The 20,468-nt window shown below is 40.0% G+C and overlaps 1 protein-coding gene across 1 annotated transcript in view; it reads left to right on the top strand.

The window, feature by feature from the left end:
* Positions 1-14,041: 14,041 nt before the first annotated feature.
* Positions 14,042-20,468, top strand: part of LOC131226230 (AUGMIN subunit 5) — a 36,824-nt gene continuing 30,397 nt past the window's right edge. The window contains exons 1-4 of the mRNA XM_058222010.1: positions 14,042-15,057; positions 16,934-17,476; positions 18,230-18,371; positions 19,773-19,949. Coding sequence (XP_058077993.1) covers positions 14,519-15,057; positions 16,934-17,476; positions 18,230-18,371; positions 19,773-19,949 — 1,401 coding nt within the window. The 5' untranslated portion in view covers positions 14,042-14,518. The remainder of the gene's footprint in view (positions 15,058-16,933; positions 17,477-18,229; positions 18,372-19,772; positions 19,950-20,468) is intronic.

Here is a 20,468-nt window from a genome sequence, read left to right as displayed (position 1 = left end):
ATGGTTGCTTGATTCTTTTCCTCACATGTGGTGTTACTTTGTGTGTATGATTTATAACCTTGTGCACATGATTCCTTGAGATGGAGGAAGTGTTTAACTTCCTCACACACTCACACACTCACACGCACCTTAGTTATTAACAATGTATATTTACTTGCGAGGATGTCCGTATTGTATGGATGGAATGCATACGTATAGGATACTATTATGCTTGATGATTTTTGGATAGTTGGTATACTATGGATCCCCTCACCCTCCTTGAGTTGGTCAGGAATTTGAGAAGTGACGGTAGTCCCATCGGTTGAACTATGCTATGGCTAGACCCATGCGTTTGGGCGGGTGTGTTCGGGTGGCTGTAGTTCGACTACATGGGTTCTTTGTGCCCGATGTCACTCGCCTCATGCTCGCCCGACTTGGGTGGTCTAGCCTACTGTCTGACCAACCTTGATTGTTAACCCTGTTTGTTCACACTTGTATGGAACCTGGAACACCTTACAACCGTTGTAGCCCATCAATAACCCACTTGAAATTTGGTTCACAGCCTCGTGAGCCGGGCATGGTGGAATGGGACACTGTGTCCGAGCTATCGGCCTATGCTGGGGTACGCGCCTCCCCGTAGTGACCGCGAGCGATCCCTTTCTCATGGCACTCCTCATGTGCTTGAAGTCGGGGATGAGGAACCCGACGGGATCACGGACCGCGGGGTCTCGGCCTCACGCATTGGGGGGTCTTGGCCTCGCAACCCGTTTAGGACGTTGATACGTGGGGTGTACCAGATTTCCAAATCTGCTGGATGAATGGACCTAACTAATCACACGGCTAACACAATCATTGTATCGCACTAGTTAGGGTGGTGACTCGGTAGTCGAGGTCGCACTGAGGGAGTGTTGGCATTGGCGATTGTTAGATGTTGTCCCACGAGGGAGCGTTGTGGTGAGGGCATGCATCATGTCATGCTGCATACATGCGCATTAATAAGATTACTTAGACGTATGTGATTGTTTGCTTTTCATTAAGATTATATCAAAATTGATGCCTGTGATAACTTGAGATTAATAGCACCCACTGAGTTGATCACTCACTCCCACTCTGGGACGGTGTTTTAAAACACCAACTGGATCCGTTCATAGATGGAGCCTGGCGAGACGAGCCTGGACGAGCTATCATACTTCCAGTTGATGGAGGATTCTCCGCCAGCTTGATCGGCGGGATTGGATCGCTGAGCGGGGGGGGGGGCTCAGTCCTATTCTTTTGGTCTTGCTATTCTTTTGAGATTTTGATGGGTAGCGTCTTATACAACCCATGTATTCTTTTGGTTATGTATATATGTTTATATATATATTTGTATTCGGTCTCTTTCATTTCAGTGGACTGGTATGAATGTACTTCATGTTCCAGGAGATTCCAGGCTGCGCATTTAGATTGGATTGCATTTTAATGAAAATTGGCTATAAGTGACCTCAGGAACTCGGGAGTCGAATATATGCACGACCCCCGATTTCCAGGGCGTTACAGAAGGGCATAAGGAAGCAGTTTCAATTTTTTTACACATTAAAGACATTTTTTTTTACCGTTAATTGTCAATTAAATATTTTTTTCTCTGTATTTTCAAACGTTATACATTTACTTTAAATATTTTAAAAATGAGCATTTTTCAATTGATTGTCGTAAATACCGACGATTATATGGAAAAATTATAAAATTAAATATCGGGAAGTAAATTTCAAAATTTGACATCTATAAAGTTTTACTTTATTTTTTATTTAAAAAACAATTAACAAACAGTCTTAAGATTTTCTCATATATAAACTTTAAATTTGAGTATTAAAAATATTGAGTTAAGTTCATTAATATGCCAAGTCTTTAAATTTGCCCAACTCTACTAAACATCGAATCGATCCAAATTTTCAAGCTTTTGAACTATTCACAAAATTGTATGTGCATAAATGCTTGTCGTACCACATTATGATAAAAAACATTCATTTAACATGACCATGCCCATCGGAGTTCTTACTCATTAAAACTCTCATTGTTGATGTAGAGTGAGTTGGAAATAACTATATAAAAAATCATTTTTAACTCACCTTCACACAAGTGATGAAAATCTATTAGGCAAAATCCTTTTCATAATTTAATTTAAACAAATATATGAATTTTTTATTGAATAGTTTGTAACGCACCGCAGTGTATAACGACAAGCAACCAACTTTGAGTTAAAGAAGGAGCCTTGTTAGCAATCATATTTTTCTTTAGTGCTGTGTGCTCTGCAAAGCCAGTGTGATAATCTCAACCGTTGATTCGATGAACTCGCCCGTAGATAATAATGACTGTGGGTCCCACGTGGATATGCCGTTAATGTCCCAACTAATATGCAATATATCTTAAATAATGTATACAGGTTGGGGAAGATGGATTTCTCTAGTTGTTTTGAGAGATTGAGTTTGGAGATAATAACCACTGATTAATGGAGAACTATGTTATGTAGATCTTAATATCTTGTTGTTCAATGACCATCTGATAGGTTGTACGATAAACTTATGATTGTTATTCTCACGTGATCATTGTATGTAAGGGAACTTATGATTAATCTAGATAAAAAGTCTCCACCTTTGAGGTCCACTGATGATTCCAAATACCTGTACCCTATCTTATATAAGAGTGTAAGTGTGCCATAGAAATAGGCTTCTAATACTCGACCTAATGAGTACTTACATTGAAGATTAGTTCAGGTCTTTAGATTGATAGACTCATCATGCTCGGTCCGAATTAACTTGTGTACTAGCTTTGGATAATCCTTAGACCCAAGGGATGCATGGAGTTTAAATTCCTGATGCATTATGCTATTGCTCACCTCATGGAATCAATTATAGTGGCTTGGGTGTGGGCATTGTCAGTCATGCTTAGGATACGTGTTGGTGCATGCGCGGGGCGGGATGTCAAGTCGTCGGTAAGGAATAGAAATTAAATGTTGGTCGCTTATCAGACCTGTAGTTGCCACTAGTTGAACAAACACAAAACCTACAACTGACCAAGCGCCACAAGGTCATAGTGAACTGAATAATCATAAATCTCTTGGCTTGAATGACTCATTCCGTTGATTTGCGTCTAAAGGTCTCGATTAAGGGCATTAATGACAGAGAATGAAGGTGTTAGGGACCATTCTCTGCTGACATTAGCAACAATCGTTGTTATATAAATGTTAAAGATGATTGAGCTCTAGAGACTCAATTAACTGCAACTGTGATATTAAAGACGATGTGCATGACATTGATCATGATTGAGGAATCAGTTATTACTTGAACATAAATAAATAAGTAAAATAGGTCATTTGGTTTTTTATGAGCCATGATTTGTTAAGACATTGAGACATAAAGCATATGTCAAGCATGATTGACTAATACGAAAGTAAATGCAAGTAGGTGAATGTATGAGAAAAATATGCTAGTGTAAAATAAATAAGATGAATGGCAATCGGTGAATCACTCAAGGTGGCGACATAAGCTAAAAATGTGAGGGAGAAACGAAAAAACCTGATAATTTTTTTAAAAAAATTTGGTCATGGGTCTTAGATCCTGACCTTCCTTTGCTTATTATAGATTATCAAGGTAATTTGAGCTAGCTGATGGGTTAGGAGTACTCTCCAAGTTTTCTCTCTTCTCTTTTTTTTTTTTTTTGTTTATCATTTTCTCTTTCGCTCTCTCCTCACAACCCTCTCATCAATTGTTTTGGAAATTATAGGGGCCTCTTTTTATAAAGGTGTTGATGAAAATTTGATTTCCACCGAATGCCTTTGTAGCTGATTCAAGCTCTAATAGCTTATTCAATCTCCAAGGTCTCCTTGAGCTATTGTCGTGCTAGGTATTTTAGAATTATGGCTAAGCATATGGCTGTAGAAAATTGAATTTTTATTGCCATAGTCAACTCGAGCCCTGAGGCATCATTGACATTATGCATCATGGGAGGCCACGTGGCAACTTCTGATTGAAGAGAATGTTCCGATGAAAATTCAATTTCCACTAGTTTATAAATATCATTTTTGCCTTGTTTTAGCATTTGTGTGATCTAAATAAGTACTTGGGTTGGTTTATATCAGGTTGGGGAAGCTTTTTGAGGACATATAGGGACTTATATGAGTTTTATGGTTTTTATTCTGAGTTAGGGTTTAGGTTGTGGTTTCCCTTTCAAGATCGGGTTTAGGTCAATGTTTGGTTTTAAAAACTAAGGTTTTGGATTTAGGTTGATATTTTGCATTCTGGATTTGGGTTTAGATCCAAATCTTACGAGGGTAGCCACCCTATTTTTTGGTGAAGTGTTTACAATATAATTGAGGTCTATATGATCCAATAAAGGATCCACTAGTATTTGCGATGAGAGTTGTGTTGTGCACGGCCGCCATACGTTAGGCACAGAAGCAACCTCAAGACGAATTAAACATGTGAATAGAGAAACAAAAATCAAACAATCACAAAGAAACACATAGATTTTATGTGGAAAAACCCACGAAATCAAGTGACAAACAGTCCACCATAAGATAATTTTTTTATACAAAAGACGGACAACTTATAGATATGAAACCATCATCTCTCAAGACGAATTCATTGGAAAATCCTAGCTCTCCCTTTGCATAAGAAATCTCACATTCTAATCTTATCATAATAATGCTTTAACAAGATTTATATAACCCTCATATAGATTTATAAATAAAATGCGCATTTACGTGTTTCGTTCGGTCGAACCTTCGGTCGAGCGAGAAATCAACAAAGAGTCTCGATCGACTGGGAACATCACAACGTGTCTTGGTTTACTCAAGATTGTCTTGATCAACCGAGCAACATTGCACTATATTAAAGACACTCTATCAACAATTGTTGCCACGGCTTTAATCATCCAGCTCCACTTCTAAGTTGTTATCCCCATCTCTAATTCTCACCATAGCTTCATCATCACTTCATGTGCACATTCTATCTTCAATCCGTGTTTGCCAAGCCCAGAGAAGTGGAGCAAAACTTGAACTTCTTTGCATGAAATATTTTGTAAGCATGTCGACCTGATTTTTACTGGTGTGAATTTTCTCAAGAGTAACGCCGCCTTCCTCTAACATCTGTCGAATAAAATAATGCTGAATATTAATGTGTTTAGTTCAGAAATAAAATATTGAGTTCTTTACCAAATTGATCGTACTTTCATTATCACAATGCACTGGCACGACTTCTTGCTTAAGCCCCAACTCATTCATCATTCTTCTCAACCAAATTGCTTCCTTGAATGCTTCAATCACCACCATATACTTAGCTTCAGTTATGGAAAGAGCAACCATAAATGATCTACCAGCTTCCCACGTTTCATTCTTGTATAGAGAATCTATCTCATCATGCATTATTGTTGTCCGCTTCTCATCATCGGGGTCATCTAATGCTTCCCATAAGGTAGACAGATCTCTCTCATCCGTAATGATGGCAAATACAACATTTGAATCATCCCTATATCTCATCGATAATATGTGCTTTCTTAGTGGATTTCTCCTAACAGGCTGTGCCACCACCTCTTCCTCTACCTCTTCCTATAACTCAACTTCTTCAGGTATTTTATCGTTGTCTATTTCCACAACAACAGTCGATTTTTTGGTTTTTTTGTGCTCATTATTCTTATATAAGGACCCTCGTCCAATTTAATGTCATGGTTAAGTATGATTTTTCATAAAACCTGGTTGTATAGCCTGTACCCTTTCATGCCATCACTATATTTGACAAAAGTACATTTTTTGTCATTTGGTATAGGTTATCTCTTTCAACTGATGGTATATAAGAGTAAGCAACGCAACAAAAAAATTCACATCCTCGAGTAGTTAACTTCCTAAACACTTCATACCCCTTCTATAATTTTACAATCAATCGACATAAACGGGGAACGATTCACTAAATAGCAAGCCATGTTAACGGTCTTAGCCATAGCTCATTGCCTAATGTAACATTACTCAAAATACTTCGGGCTCTTTCCAAAAGAGTTTGGTTAATGCGCTCTGCCACACCATTCTTGTATAGTGTATGCCTCATGATCCCCTCCTCTTTATAAAACTGATTAAATTTATTCGAAGCAAACTCTCCGCCATTTATTGATCTTTATAATTTTCACCTTTCACCATGACTTTTTTTTTCAATAATAACCTTCCACGACTTGAAGGTTGCAAACACATCAAATTTATGTTTCATAATAGACTCATGTTTTTCTAGAAGTTATTAATGATTACGATAAAGAACGATGACCCTCATTTAAAAATAACGGGCGATGATCCCCACACATCCAAGTGTATATAATCAAGTTGCCATTTACTAACATATTTTTCAATTTTAAAACTTAACATTGATTGTTTCCCATATATGCAATGGCCACATATATGTAAATAAAAAATTTTAAAGCTAGAAATCAAAGTACAATCAAGTAGTACCTTCATATCACGCCTGCTCATTAGACCTAGGTGTGCATGTTAGATACGTGTTGATGTGGATTCCACTACAGATGCTGTAACTGCACTCGATACAATGCTCCCAATCATCCTATAAATGTTTCCACTTCTCTGTGCCTTTATTTCGATGAGTGCGAACTTTTAAAACTTTCATGACATCATCATAGTCAAGGAACTTACACCCGAGTGCATTCAGAGTAGAGCTGGGCATCAGACCGAGTCAGATCGGATTGGGTCCAACTGACTCGGTCCAAAATTTACATGGCCTGACCTAAACTCAATCCGATTCGAGATCGAGTCCAGGTCATCTGACTCGATCCGATCCGGACCACTGCTGGCTTGATCCGATCCGAGTTTGACTCGGTTAGGGAAACCGAGTCAGATCGAATTGGGTACGGTTTGGATTGGTCTTGATTTTATTATTTATTTTTTCAAAAAAAATAAATAAAAATGGTGGGCCACTGCTCCAAAATAGTCCAAAATATAGGCTAAAATTATTTATATATATATAAATGAAACCTGCGTACTTACCTGATGAATAGAGATGATGAGTGGGCTGGGCTGCTGAGTGGCCGGATCAAGATGGGCGGGTGCGGTGCTCGTTCGGGTAGAGACAGATGAAAGTAGATGGATCAAGATGGCTGCTCGTTCAGGTAGAGAAAGAGAGAGGGAGAAATTTGAGGGAGAGATTTTAGGGATTTAAGGTTCGGCTGTTCGGGTGCGGGTGTTGCTGGGTAGGGTAAAAAGTAAAAGAGATAAAATAAAACTATATATATACCTAGGGTGAAAAGAGTAAAAATATTTAAAATATATATATATACTTGATAATAAATCTGGATTAGGTCAGATCGGATCCATTCGGATTGGATCGGTCTGGATTGACCACGATCCGAACTCTATCCGATGAACGATCAGATCTGATTGATCCTACTCAAACCGCACCATTCTAGGCCTTCGATTCAGTTTGGATTAGGTCGGATCCGTCGGATCGGGTCGAATCCACCAGATCAAGTCAGTTTCTGCACAGCTCTAATTAAGAGCTCCCAGAGATATCAAAATTTTCTTCAGGTCCGGAATATGCCTCACATATGTCAAAGTATGCTCCACCCCACCGAACATTCGTATATGCACCGAACTAAATCCAATCATCTTACAGGCATGATCATTGCTCATAAGAACTAAGCCACCATCATACTCGCACGTGGTGAACCAACTCCAACGAGGACACATGTGATACGATGTCCCTATGTTCGGAATCCACTCATTATAAAAGTGTCCAATCTTAGACATAGACGATACGTCACAACCACTCGTGCCTTCATGGATTTCGTTGAATTGACATTCTTTAGCGAATTATATGAATTCTCATCTTTATGGGTTTTGGGACTTGTGCAGTCCTTCATATGTCACATCCCACCATAGTTCTAACACTTCAACTCTCATTTACCCTTTGACTTGGACTTCAATTACGACTTACCATCTTCTCGTTCATATGATCTTCCACTTACAACTAGTGTCTCTGTAGAAGTACTTTCTCCACTGTTATTTGTCTTCTTCATCGATATTCACCTCCACATCTGCCAGTCTGCAAATGAGTTTGTTGAATGTGTAGATGTCTTTAGAGAGATTCAACCATTATGCCATCGTCTGAGTATACAACTATATCTTTAAATAAAGGCGATTAGAGAGCGACTTCGTCATGTAAAGACTCTCCAACCTTATCCATAGGCCTGCGGTAGTTGTCTCATTTATAACATTATAGATGACTTTACCGCCAAGCATGATTGAATTGAGCTAATCGCACTTTGAGAAAGATCATCCCCATCCTTTTTCATCGTTTCACGACGTTTCACTTTGCCAATGAGTGCTTGTGACACCCCTTACTAAATTAGAATGGCTTTCATCTTCAACCTCCATAATTCAAAGTTATTTTCACTCATAAACTTCTCCATCTTGAACTTCACGTTTGATCCATTCGATCCCATATCTTAGATTAAATCTAAAACAACTCAACGTAAAGCCTATGCTTTGATACCACTTGTTACGTGCATTCGCCGCACGTTAGGCCCAAAAGCAACCTTAAAACAAATCAAACACGCGAATAAAGAAATGAAAATTAAGCAATCATAGAGAAACATATAGATTTTGTATGGAAAAACCTTTGCGAGAAAAAACCACAACACTAAGCGACAAATAATCCACTATAATCAGAAAGTTATAAGAGATGGAAAACTTACATATACATAACCCTCATTTCTAAAGACGAATCCCTTGAAAAATTGTAACTCTCCCTTTGCACAGGATATCTCATGTTTTAATCTAACTATAATCCCATTTTAATAAGTTTTATATAACCCCTGTACATAATTAGGAACAAAATACGGACTTATATGTTTCGCTCGGTTGCACCTTTGATTGATTGAGAAATCAACAAAGAGTCTCGGTCGACTGGGAACATCACAACATGTCTCGGTCAACCGTTGTCTCGTTTGGGCAAGTAACACTATACTAGATTAAAGACACTCAAAAGACCATCTATCAAGTGATGACTAGTCTCAACACTCTAAAGCTCTCAAATAGTTTTATAAATATTTTCAACATCTATAATATTTTTATCACACTTGATAGTAATTCTAATAGTTGAGGTCTTGTGGTCGATCACTTGATTTGTATATGTTATGCAGATGCCTTGTATTCTGTAAGACAGGATCAATCGTGAGAATTCATAGTCGACCTAACTTATTGTGATACTCATGGTCGACCGTTGAATTCTACGGTCGACCGTGACTCGCTGTGATGTTCATGGTTGACTGTCGATTTACCATTTTTACACGAAACAGGGTATATAAGTCTGTTTTTTCATTAGGACTATATTCCATATAAGTGTTTGCCAAGGAAGATGGTTTACTACACTTGTAAATGGCTATGGAAGGATTTCTCAAGGGATATAGGATTTTCTAAATGTGTGCATCACAAGGGGAGATCAGGTACATCTGTAATCAAATAAGGTGGGTTTGTACAATTCTAAGGTTTTGATTATAATGGATCTTTGTCATTTTTTCCGTGGTTTTTTTCAATAAGGGTTTTCCACGTAAAATATTGTGTGTTTGTGAATTGTTTTATTTTAATTTGATTATCATGCATTATTAAATTGTTCTATATTTGTTTATTGTGCTTGCACAAAGTGCACGGATTAGATGTGGTGTTAGATCTAAATTTCTAACACCTATGGTTTGATACGTATTTGTTGTTGGCTCGAGTTTACAACATTGTGGTGTGATATAGAGTGGGTTCGCTCACAACAATTTGAGAATTGGATCAATGTTTAATTATGTTCAATGAAGTAGTTAGTCAATTTAAGTACATGATTATGCATAATTACAACTTTTATTATGATGGACCATACAAAAGTTTGTAGATGGTGAAACCCCATACTTATATTTTTTCTTGAAACATTTCCTCCTAATTAAAAATAAGATTGTATCCAATAAAATATATAAAACGTAAGAGCCTAGAGAGATTGATTAGGTGAATCACGACCCACCTATCAATGTAGCAAGCCTGTGCTTGATTCAGCCATTGGATAGACCGGCCACAAAGATGCCTCCATGTACAAAATCTAAGCTGCCAATCAGGTGGGCTGCATCTTACTTGGGCCTGGTTAGCTGGTCTAGTCAGCCACACAGGATGTAAATATTGGTTGACAAGCTTTGCCAAGCTCACACACGTGTGTAAAGCTCATGTACATGACACATGGCACAATAGGCCTAAAATCCAATCCATACATTAGAATGCCCCACTATATTAATATCCCAACCTTGGGCCTGTTTGATTTTTGGGCTCAAGTATAATTACCATGTAAATGGGTAATAATTATTTATCCAGGTAATTACCGCATTTTTTCCTGTGCAGATGTGACAACTTACTTTTTTAATCCTTAAATTGAGAAATTTACAACATCAATGTGAGGCCCATAGAGATGTATGTTACTTATCCACACTGCTCATTTGTTATGCGAGCCAAATTTATGACATGACCAAAAAAAATGAGGCAGATCCAAAGCTCAAGTGGACCACACCATAGGAAGCAACGGAAATCGAATACCTACCATTAAAAACTTCTTGGTGTTTTTAAAAGTTTTGGATCAAGCTGATATTTGTGTTTTCTCCTTATCCATGTCTGTATGACCCTACAGGTTAGATTATGAAAAAACCTCAATGGGGCCCAATGAAGAAAATAATTTTTAATGATGGACAAATTAAGGCCACTGTTTCCTTTCGTGTGAGTCATATAAGTGTTGGATCCACCTCAATTTTCAGTTCATGCTCCAAAATATTCCAATAAAATAGATGGACAGTGCAGATATATCCTATACATTAGGATGGGGTCCACATATTTAAGTCAAAACTTTTGTTTTGATTTTCGAGATAGAATTGCTCTCATGTTTTCAAATAAGGTGAAAAAGTAATAGTTACTTATTTACCATCATCGACATGTATCATGGAAAATCAAACAAGCCTAAGGGCCTGTTTGGACGCCCGAAATAAGGTGGATTACATGGGATGGAATTAAGTGTGAGGGATGCATTTATGACGGGTAGTGAGTTGTCGGATACCAAGGTGTACTGCCTTATCCCATTCCCAGCCGGGGCCTGTTTGGGTTCCGTGGGATTGCAACCATCCCACCAGTTATCCGACACAGGTTGTTTGGATACCCCGTGGGATTCAACTGCGTATGGAGACGGACGCTACCCCTGGCCCCGGCCACTGTACACACTATACAGCTGGTACGTGGGACCTACGGTAAGAAAGTCCATGCACCTCCCTCTACATTAGGCAAATATGTATGTTAATTTAGACCGTTGATCAGGTGGGCCATGCATAATATCGATGTATGTAATAATCCAACCGATTGGGCAACTCCCACTGTTCATTTGTTGTGATTTTATTTATTTATTTATTACTATTTTTTATCTCCATTCATCCATGGGCCTACAATATGAACGATCTGGTTGGACAAATGATGGGCCCTACGTGTATAACTTATCGTGCCAAGAAAATGTTCCAACTGGACACGAGTTGCTAGGTGGGGCCCACAGTGATGTTTGGAATAAATCCACCCCATCCATCCGTTTTCTGAGATCATTTTAGGAAATGAGACAAAAAATGGTGTGGATTCAAAACTCTAGCTTGCCACATGAGAGGAAACAGTGTGGATTTAGCGACCACCGTTGAAACATTCATGCGGCCACAAAAACTTCGTATCAGGCTAAATTTTTTGTGATTTCACTTCATCTAAGTGGGAATGAACTTATAGACGGTCTAGATGGGATATAAACATCATGGTGCATCCTAGAAAGGTTTTAATGGTAGGAAACTATTTCCCCAAGTTTTAGATATGCATCGTATTTTTTCTAATGATCTAAAATGATCTATTAAAATGGATGTACGGGTGGATTTCTCCCAAACATCACGGTGGGCCCCACCTAACATCCCAGAGCAGGAAACCCGCGTACGTTCCAACTATCGGGTCCACCAAAAAAGCTTAGCTGGAGGACACGTAAAGCACTAATGGATCCCATGTTCAGTGATTCAAACCATTGGTACAGAATTTCCACCATTGATGGTCCATGGCCCTAAATTTGGATGGTTAACAATCGACCGTTGAATTTGTGCCCTGTAAATGGATGGTTCAAAAGAACAACAATGATCGATGTCTAGGTTCATCCAATGTAGGAGATTTTAACCAGAATGATCCATCTAAAGTGGGCCCCAACAGCCAAAAATGCCCAACTGAAAATAGATGTGGGACCTACCAGTACAAACGCAAACTGAAAAGTCGAGTATATGGTAAGTATCCTCGGGTCCACTATTCCACACCGAAAACAGAAAGGTGCTTCGAAAGATGGAGAGGCGTATCTCGGTGGGATTTCGAAATCCCACCGACTCCATCGCACCAGATCTTCTTAGATCGCGGAGAGACGGACGCCACCCAAACATGAGTCCATCCGTCATATCAAGGATTAGCGGATCCCATCCACCGTAATACACCTTACTGCCGTTACCCAAACTGGCCCTAAGAGTCATGTTGATTTACTGGTCAAGTGAACTACAGTTAGCAAAACAAATGACTCTGAGAAACTTGGATGAATTTTCTCAATATTGAAACCTACATTATGAGTGGACCATATTTATTTTGAAGAAATCATGTACAAGGTTAGACCCACCTGATGGGTGGATTAGATCTCGCAGGATGTGCCATGTTGGCACGTGTATGATTGTAAGTAAGCTTTATTGCACATGCTTGTGCGCTTAGCAAAGCCTGGTTGATAATTTAACGAGAAATTGACCACTGTAATATCACCTTTTATCCAGCGTCTTTTCAAAACGCTCCCAAACTCTACCTTTCCAAAGTAAACCATTCCGTACGGACACACTATTTGAAGAAGGGAAATACCCTTGCATTAACGACCTATAGCTACGGTTTATACCCGCAGCCATACGTTTTGGCCACCTTGAATGTAAAGCATTTTTGTCTGCAAATAGTATGTCCGTAGAGAACAGCTTCCTTTGGGAAAGCAAAGTTTGGGAGCGCTTTGAAAAGACGCCGGGTAAAAGGTGGCGTTTACATTGGTCAATTTCTCTTATTTATCCATGCAGACGATACACCAAAGCTGGCTGGCAAGACCATCGCTCAGCTATCAATCTGGAGTGGCCCACCTGACTAGCGGTTTGGACGGCGGAGGCTGCGACGTGTTGCTGAAGAGTGCACCAAGCAAGGACCATTACCCGCATCCGGCCGTGTACGGTGTACCAGACGAACAGTCCAGAGTAGCTTACATGCGCTCGGACCGGGCGGTGACCCCTCCATTGCCGAGATCTCCGTACTAGTCGGTGCTGTGGGCCCCAACATGATGTATTTGTTTTATCCATTCCGTTCATCCATTTTAAGAGCTCATTTTAGGGAATCAGGAAAAAAACGAGGCAGATTTACACCTTAGGTGGACCACATAACAGGAAACAATGGTGATTGAATGGCCACCATTAAAAGCTTCCTGGGCCCACTGATGTTTATTTTCCATCCAACCTGTTGATTAGGTCTATCACACCAGGATGAAGGGAAAACACAAATTTCATTTTGAACCAAAACTTTTGGGTCTCTGGGAAATTTTTAATGGCAGGTGCTCAATCACCACTCTTTCCTTTGGTGTGGTTGATTTGATATATGTATATATACCTCAATTTTTTGCACATACATTAAAATGATCTGCTAAAATTAGTGGACCGTAGGGATAAAACACATACATAATGGTGGGGCCCACAGAATTTTTTTCCAACACCGACCAGTACCACCCTTGGTGGTGGAGGGGTGACTACCGAATCCGAATCCAGCTTACATGTGCAGATATTGGGCTGATTTTCGACAAAAAACGTAAGTGGGTGCGATGAACGGTCTGATCTAGCACACGTGTCCCACATGGCTGGTGCATGAGTGCAAGGAGACGGATTCGATCCCACGCGCGCGATTAAGCTTCAGCATTTCGATGCATCATTTGTCCTACCCCGCTCGTTGGGTTCGAAAAGCCACAATCCCTCTGTCCCTCCATAAACACGTTCGCCGTTGCAGAAAAAGCAAAATCAAAGTAACTTCCGCAAACCTAGAGCCAGTGGATGGAACTTTCATGAGATCCAAACCGTCCATCAGGTACGCTGCCTCATTTTTAACTGTAGAACCACAAAAATCATCAGGTAGGCCAGACCGTAGGAAGCATTATTTCTTGTGATGAGCCACCTCGACCCTGAATCTACAGTCACCCACCGCCTTTGTTATCTTCCCCGATCAGAATCGTATGCAGACCGAAATGCTGATCGCTGGCCGTTGATTACGTAAACCTAGCAACCAAATGAGCTTACTTGCTGTGAGCATCGCCAAAACCCTAATTAAGAGGATTAGATATTTTTCCCCAAATCCATCTCTCCAAGTCTCCAGATCTGGTTTTCTCCAGGGCTTTTACTGTAATTCCTTCAAAAACCTCTCTCTTTCTCAGTGTTAGAAATGCAGGCTTCCGGAAGCTCTTCCCTTCCACAGCCGGAGGTGATCTTGGAATGGCTCCAGAAGGAGATGGGATATCGCCCGCAAGGCGGTCCTTACATCTCATCGAGCAAGTCGCTGCCGTCCGTTGAATCTCTCCGCAAGATCTGCCGTGGAAACATGCTCCCTGTCTGGAATTTCTTACTACAGAGGGTTAAGTCGGAGAAGACTGTGGAGAAGATCCGCCGCAATATCCTTGTCCATGGTAGCAGTGGCAGTGGTGACGTCATTGTCTCGGCGGGTGCTGAGGATGGAAGGAGCAAGGGGAGGAGGAAGGATAGGGGTAAGGTGAAATCAGGGTTTGAGAAAGGGCTGGTGGGGCCTGAAGATTCGGCGGAGAGCAGGGAGAATGCTCTGCGGGAGAGGGACGCGGCGGAGAGAGAGGTGGAGAGGCTGAAGCACATTGTCCGGAGGCAGAGAAAGGATTTGAGGGCAAAGATGCTGGAGGTTTCAAGGGAAGAAGCCGAGAGGAAGAGGAAGCTGGACGAGAAGTCTAATTACAGGTGAAGTTCCAAACACAAGCGCATGCACGCCCCAAAAAAAAGGAAAAAAAGAAAAGAAAAGAGAAAACCTTGAATACTTTTTATTCCTTTTCTTCTGTATTGAATTCTTTATATGGAATACCTATGTCGAATTGAAACCAGCGAGTCATGCTCCCTATATTATCAGGTGAACAATTGCGACTCTCCTCGAGTGATAAGTACAATGTACCTCTCTACTTTTGGTAAACTATAGTACAAATTTGTATTATTGGGTTGCCAATAGTAGAAAGGGTGTATGTAATCACTTAGGCTGGGTGTTGTTCTCAGCTCCTTTATTACAATATCGCTACCTGTATTGAACGTACAGGTTTACCTGGAAAATTATATATTTTTTTTTGTCTCAGGAGCCACTGCACATGACAGATTTTGAGCTGGGGGACTTCCTTTCCTACCTCAGAAGAAATTGTTGTGTTTGGCTGAGAGAGTCTTGAAGAATTACAAGAAAAAGACTGTTGGGAGTACAGGCAATTACAAGAAACCAAACAGCCCTTGTGATATCTTTACCTGTTAAACCCTTCACAACTAAAGGATTTTACATGCATCCAAAGGACCCCTTAGATAGTTTGGCAAATGAGTATTGCAAATTCCACTGTTCAGATGTGGGCATCACTTTAGATAGTTTATAAAAAAAGAAGAAGAGTAGTCTGGAACAGTGCCTTCACTGGATTATTAGTTGATATCTATTGGACATTCAACATGAAGGTATTTGCACTCAACAAACGAAAATTCATAAATCAGAGATTACAATCATCTGACTCGTGTTATTTTAGGATCATAGCCCATCTACAGTGGGTCCTATGATGTGGACGGTTGAATTTGATATATATGTGTGCCATGTGTACGAATGCAAGTGCCCGCCCCGCATATCATCCATCACACCGATAGAGTATCAAATAACTCTTCTAACTCGCATGTATATGTGTGACCGTGCCCTTAAGGCCTGTTTTGGTACATGCATTAACTGCTTAGCGGCTTTCTTTATTTCCTAGCTACATGTTCCTTGGCATTGGATTTGTGGTTATGTTAGGGTAACATCCATGTCAAAAGGGTAGGTAATAACTTGTCTCACACCTCTTGTTTCCATGTTTGTTTTATGCATTTGAGAAGCGAATTAAATGGATGTCGAAAAGTGACCCTGTTTCGTGCTTTATTCCCAGCATTAGTTTCTCAAGCTGGCAACAATGGTTTAAATAGAGTAGTCACTTTTTATTGCTCTTCTAGTGAGTTCAAGATATGCGTCTAACAATGGGTAGGGAGCTCTATTTGCAACATACTCATGCTTTATGCTGGTTTATTTCCCATTTAGTAGACTGGCTAGCTGCTTTCAGGACCCCCACTACACATAGGGTCCAGCCTTGGTGAGTATAGCTGTTCGTCAATGGTTCCTCCTATGGATTACTCGCTGTGCAAAAAACCACCCATATCTTTTCATTTTTAATCTCAACTGTCCAGTTGACGACTTGATGGTATTTACTTGTTGATTATGAACCATTGTGCCTGTTTAGCTTTAACTGTTTGTTCATAGGCCTCAGTGGGGCTCACTGGATAGTCGAATGGCTGGAATTTTCACTGTGGAGAATCCACTGAGGGGCACACCCAATGGATGGTTCCAATTACTGACGATGGACCCCACATTGGGCTTTCCTCAGGCGACAATATTGGGATACTCCTAAGGGCTACCTGCCTGTTTAGTGTTTATTTATTTTGTAAAGCTGATCTCAAATATTTGGAACAAGGCCATGATTACCATGGAGGCAGCAGCAACAGCTATGATGATGTACTTGAAGCTTAGTTTTGATTTATGCTCTCTCAGATATTCTAGGTCCTTTGGTTTCAGGCACAAGCAGGCAATGCTGGAGGCATATGATCAACAATGTGATGAAGCAGCCAAAATATTTGCAGAGTACCAAAAGCGCCTTCATTATTATGTTAATCAAGCAAGGGATGCTCAGAGGTCCAATGTTGGCACTGCTGCTGATGCAGCTGATGATTTTCATGTAAACAGTGAAAAAGAAGCTGTTTATTCAACTGTTAAGGGAAACAGGTCCTCAGATGATGTCATCCTCATAGAAACCACTCGAGAAAGAAATATTCGGAAGGCATGTGAAACTCTTGCAGCGCATATGGTTGAGAAAATACGCAATGCTTTCCCGGCTTATGAAGGAACTAGTATTCACATGAGTCCCCAGCTAGAGGCTGCCAAATTAGGCATTGATTTTGATGGGGAAATACCTGATGATGTTAAGGTTGTTGCCATAAATGCCCTCAGAAATCCACCTCTATTGCTTCAGGCTGTTACTGCATACACGTTGCGGATGAAAACATTGATTCATAGAGAAACAGAGAAGATTGACATTAGAGCTGATGCTGAACTTTTAAGGTCTGTTTCCAATCCCTTTGCTATTACTCATGTTTTTGCATGGACATTTTACTGTGCCCTTCACATAGGGACTTCATCATGTCATCATGTAAGTCTTATACTGAATAATTATGGTCAGCTATATTAATCCTGTTCCACCATTGCATCCTCCCAAGGGCAATACCTTCAGTTAGACCATGTCATCTAGGCTGTATTTGGCTGTATTTTCCTTATGCTGTTCTAGGAGCAGAGGTAAGTTATTTGCGATTTTGGAGTTTCTACTCTTAATAGAAAATTTTAAAAATTGTGAGGTGTGGCTTTTTTTTTTAAAATTTTTATTTTTATATCTGTATTAGAAAGCTCCTTCTTATTCATATGGGTATCTTTTGTTGATTCTGGAAGTTCTCTTGTGAGTTGAGAGTCAAATTCCAAAATTTGGAAATTATTTTCCTCGCATCATGAGACAAATACAACCTAAGCAAGAATAATTGATATCAGTTGTAGATTAATTCATGTATTCAACCTTGAGTGTACACAAAGCATATACTTTTTTTTTTTCTTCTAATCTTCTTTTTTTCTCAATATTTCATCTACAACCTTTTAATTTTCATTATTACCTTTTCTTTTAAACTGTTTATACTTTTAACTTTGTTAGAGTTGAATAATAATATGCATCAGTTTAATAGCTTCGTAATCTATGCAGTAGATGTTCATCTTTTACTTGATGTGTAAATTACTTCATGAGCTGAACATTGTTTTGTTGCCCCTCTCTAGATACAAGTATGAGAATAACAGAGTCACGGATGCTGCTTCTCCCGACATGAGCTCAAATTTACAAGATCAGGTGTACGGAAATGGGAAGATAGGGATTGACGTCTCCACCAAAGGAACTCATAATCAGCTTCTTGAAAGACAGGTATTTTTCAAACAGGGGTGCTTTTGGATAGGCAAAGCAATGGCCTTCTGCTTGTGCATGTTTCTCTTGTTTTTGTTTTCACTGCTGTTGTTCTGTTTCTGGACCTGTCCTTGACTCTTGAGAACAACCTGCACCACTCCCAATAATCTGTTAGGATTTAACTGTTTTATGTATTTTAGTTCTTCATGGACTTTATCTGTGCTTTTCTTTTATCTTTTCAAATTTACTGATGGGGTTAAGTCTGATGTTCTTGAGTAGGTCAATTCTTTTCTTGCCTCCAATCATGCCAATTCGGCTGATCTAGCTGGGTAGTTGTTGTAGTTTCCTCGCCATTTGGCATTCTTAATAAAAGTAGCATTTTCCTCCAAAAAAATAAAAATAAAAATTGTAGATCACAAATTCTTATTTATCACAAATGTGATACCATAGAAGTTTCCAATTTCTTGTCATTAGTGATTGTTTTGGGCGTGGCATGGTTGTGTGGATTGTGGAATCCTGAAACAGAATAAATCAGGTCTGTTTCGAGTCTTCTGACTAATCATCATATTTCACCGTCCTCTTCGGTGAACTCTGAGTATCATATTGCCTAGCAATAAAAGATGAATGGTGAACAGTGATGAAGTTGGCTGCGGAGGAGTTCGTGTTGATTATCCAACTCGTCCATAGTGTCATTGGGATACTTGATTGTGACCAGATTCCTTGTTTCTTGGTAGAAGAAAGTGTTTTAAGAAATGAGATGCACCATTTGGTTTGGTTAAATCCCTAGGAGAAAAATTATATGCTTTTTGACCTCAAAAGTTTGAGTCCTTCCAATCATTCATCTCATGCTGATGGAGTTAGACCTGCTTCAGTGCAATTTGAGTTGACTTTATGGTAGACCCCTGATAAACTCAATTCATCATCTCATTTTTGGTGTCTCCCTGGTTGATTGTCAAAGATTAGATCATCCTCATCAGGTGTAGAGTGGACCTATTTTGGATGCTCCAAAGATTAGACCTAGATCGATAGTACTACGGTGAACCTCAATGCAAATGCTCTGGGCATAGGCTTAGACCAATCAGATTTCACTGAATCTCCCTCAAAACTTTCGTGCAGACCTGAGCACTTGCACGCACATGCTTCAAATATAATCATGCACACCAACTTTGTCCGCTATTTTTATTCATCTTCTAAAATGTGACTGCTCTTGCAGTTTTGCTTTTGAGTTCCCTGGTAAAATGTATGTTCTTTTAATATTATGGTAAGATGGATTGGCTGTTCTGCATCTAGGACTCAAGTTTCTTAATGGAGCATGTCCTATGTTAGCGGTGCTGTTGCACCCTTCGCTGGTATTTTATTCATGGAAGAATTCTGCTCCTTCAGTACCATTTGAAAGCATCTGATATTTCTTCTCACTTGCAGAAAGCGCATGTCCAGCAGTTTGTGGCCACTGAAGATGCACTCAACAAGGCTGCAGAGGCTAGGAACTTAAGTCAAAAGCTCATAAAACGCCTTCACGGAAGCAGTGACGGGGTTTCATCTCACTCACTTCCTGCTGGAGGCACCTCACAAAATTTGGGCAGCCTCAGGCATTTTGAGGTGTGTTTTCGTGGCTACTTTAGGAGTGTTATCTGCTATTTATATTTAGTAAAACCATCAACCTTTGCTGGGCCCACCGTCAGGCCAATCAGTGCCCACTGGACTGCAGAATATCTTCATATCTACATTTCCTGTGCACACGTGTGTACCCACGCAGAGAGAGATGCATACACACATATCGAATGGGTACTCTCATGGTGATAGGGGTGCAACTAGGCTGGGCCTGGCTTTACTGTGCCCAGGCATGACCCATTGGGCATGAGCTGATGCCTGTATCCAAGCACAGACCGCCCAGACCAGCCAGCTCATGAGCTAATGAATTTGTCTGGTGCTGTCCTCACTAGTCAGAAAGCCAAACAGTGTTAAACAATCTGGGCTGGGGTGAATTGTTGGACTTTTAGTCAGACTCGAGCAAGGTCGAGCCCAGTTAGTCATTGGAACTGAAAACCCTGGTCCAATCCACAGGATTCTAGGCTGATCCCACACCCAGCCCTAAGCGGCTGCGCTTCAGACAGATCA

The sequence above is a fragment of the Magnolia sinica genome, chromosome 14 (genome assembly GCF_029962835.1).
Source record: "Magnolia sinica isolate HGM2019 chromosome 14, MsV1, whole genome shotgun sequence".
In the NCBI taxonomy this organism is placed as follows: domain Eukaryota; kingdom Viridiplantae; phylum Streptophyta; class Magnoliopsida; order Magnoliales; family Magnoliaceae; genus Magnolia; species Magnolia sinica.
The sequence above is the reverse complement of the archived record's forward strand: the minus strand, read 5'-3'. Positions and strand labels throughout refer to the sequence as shown.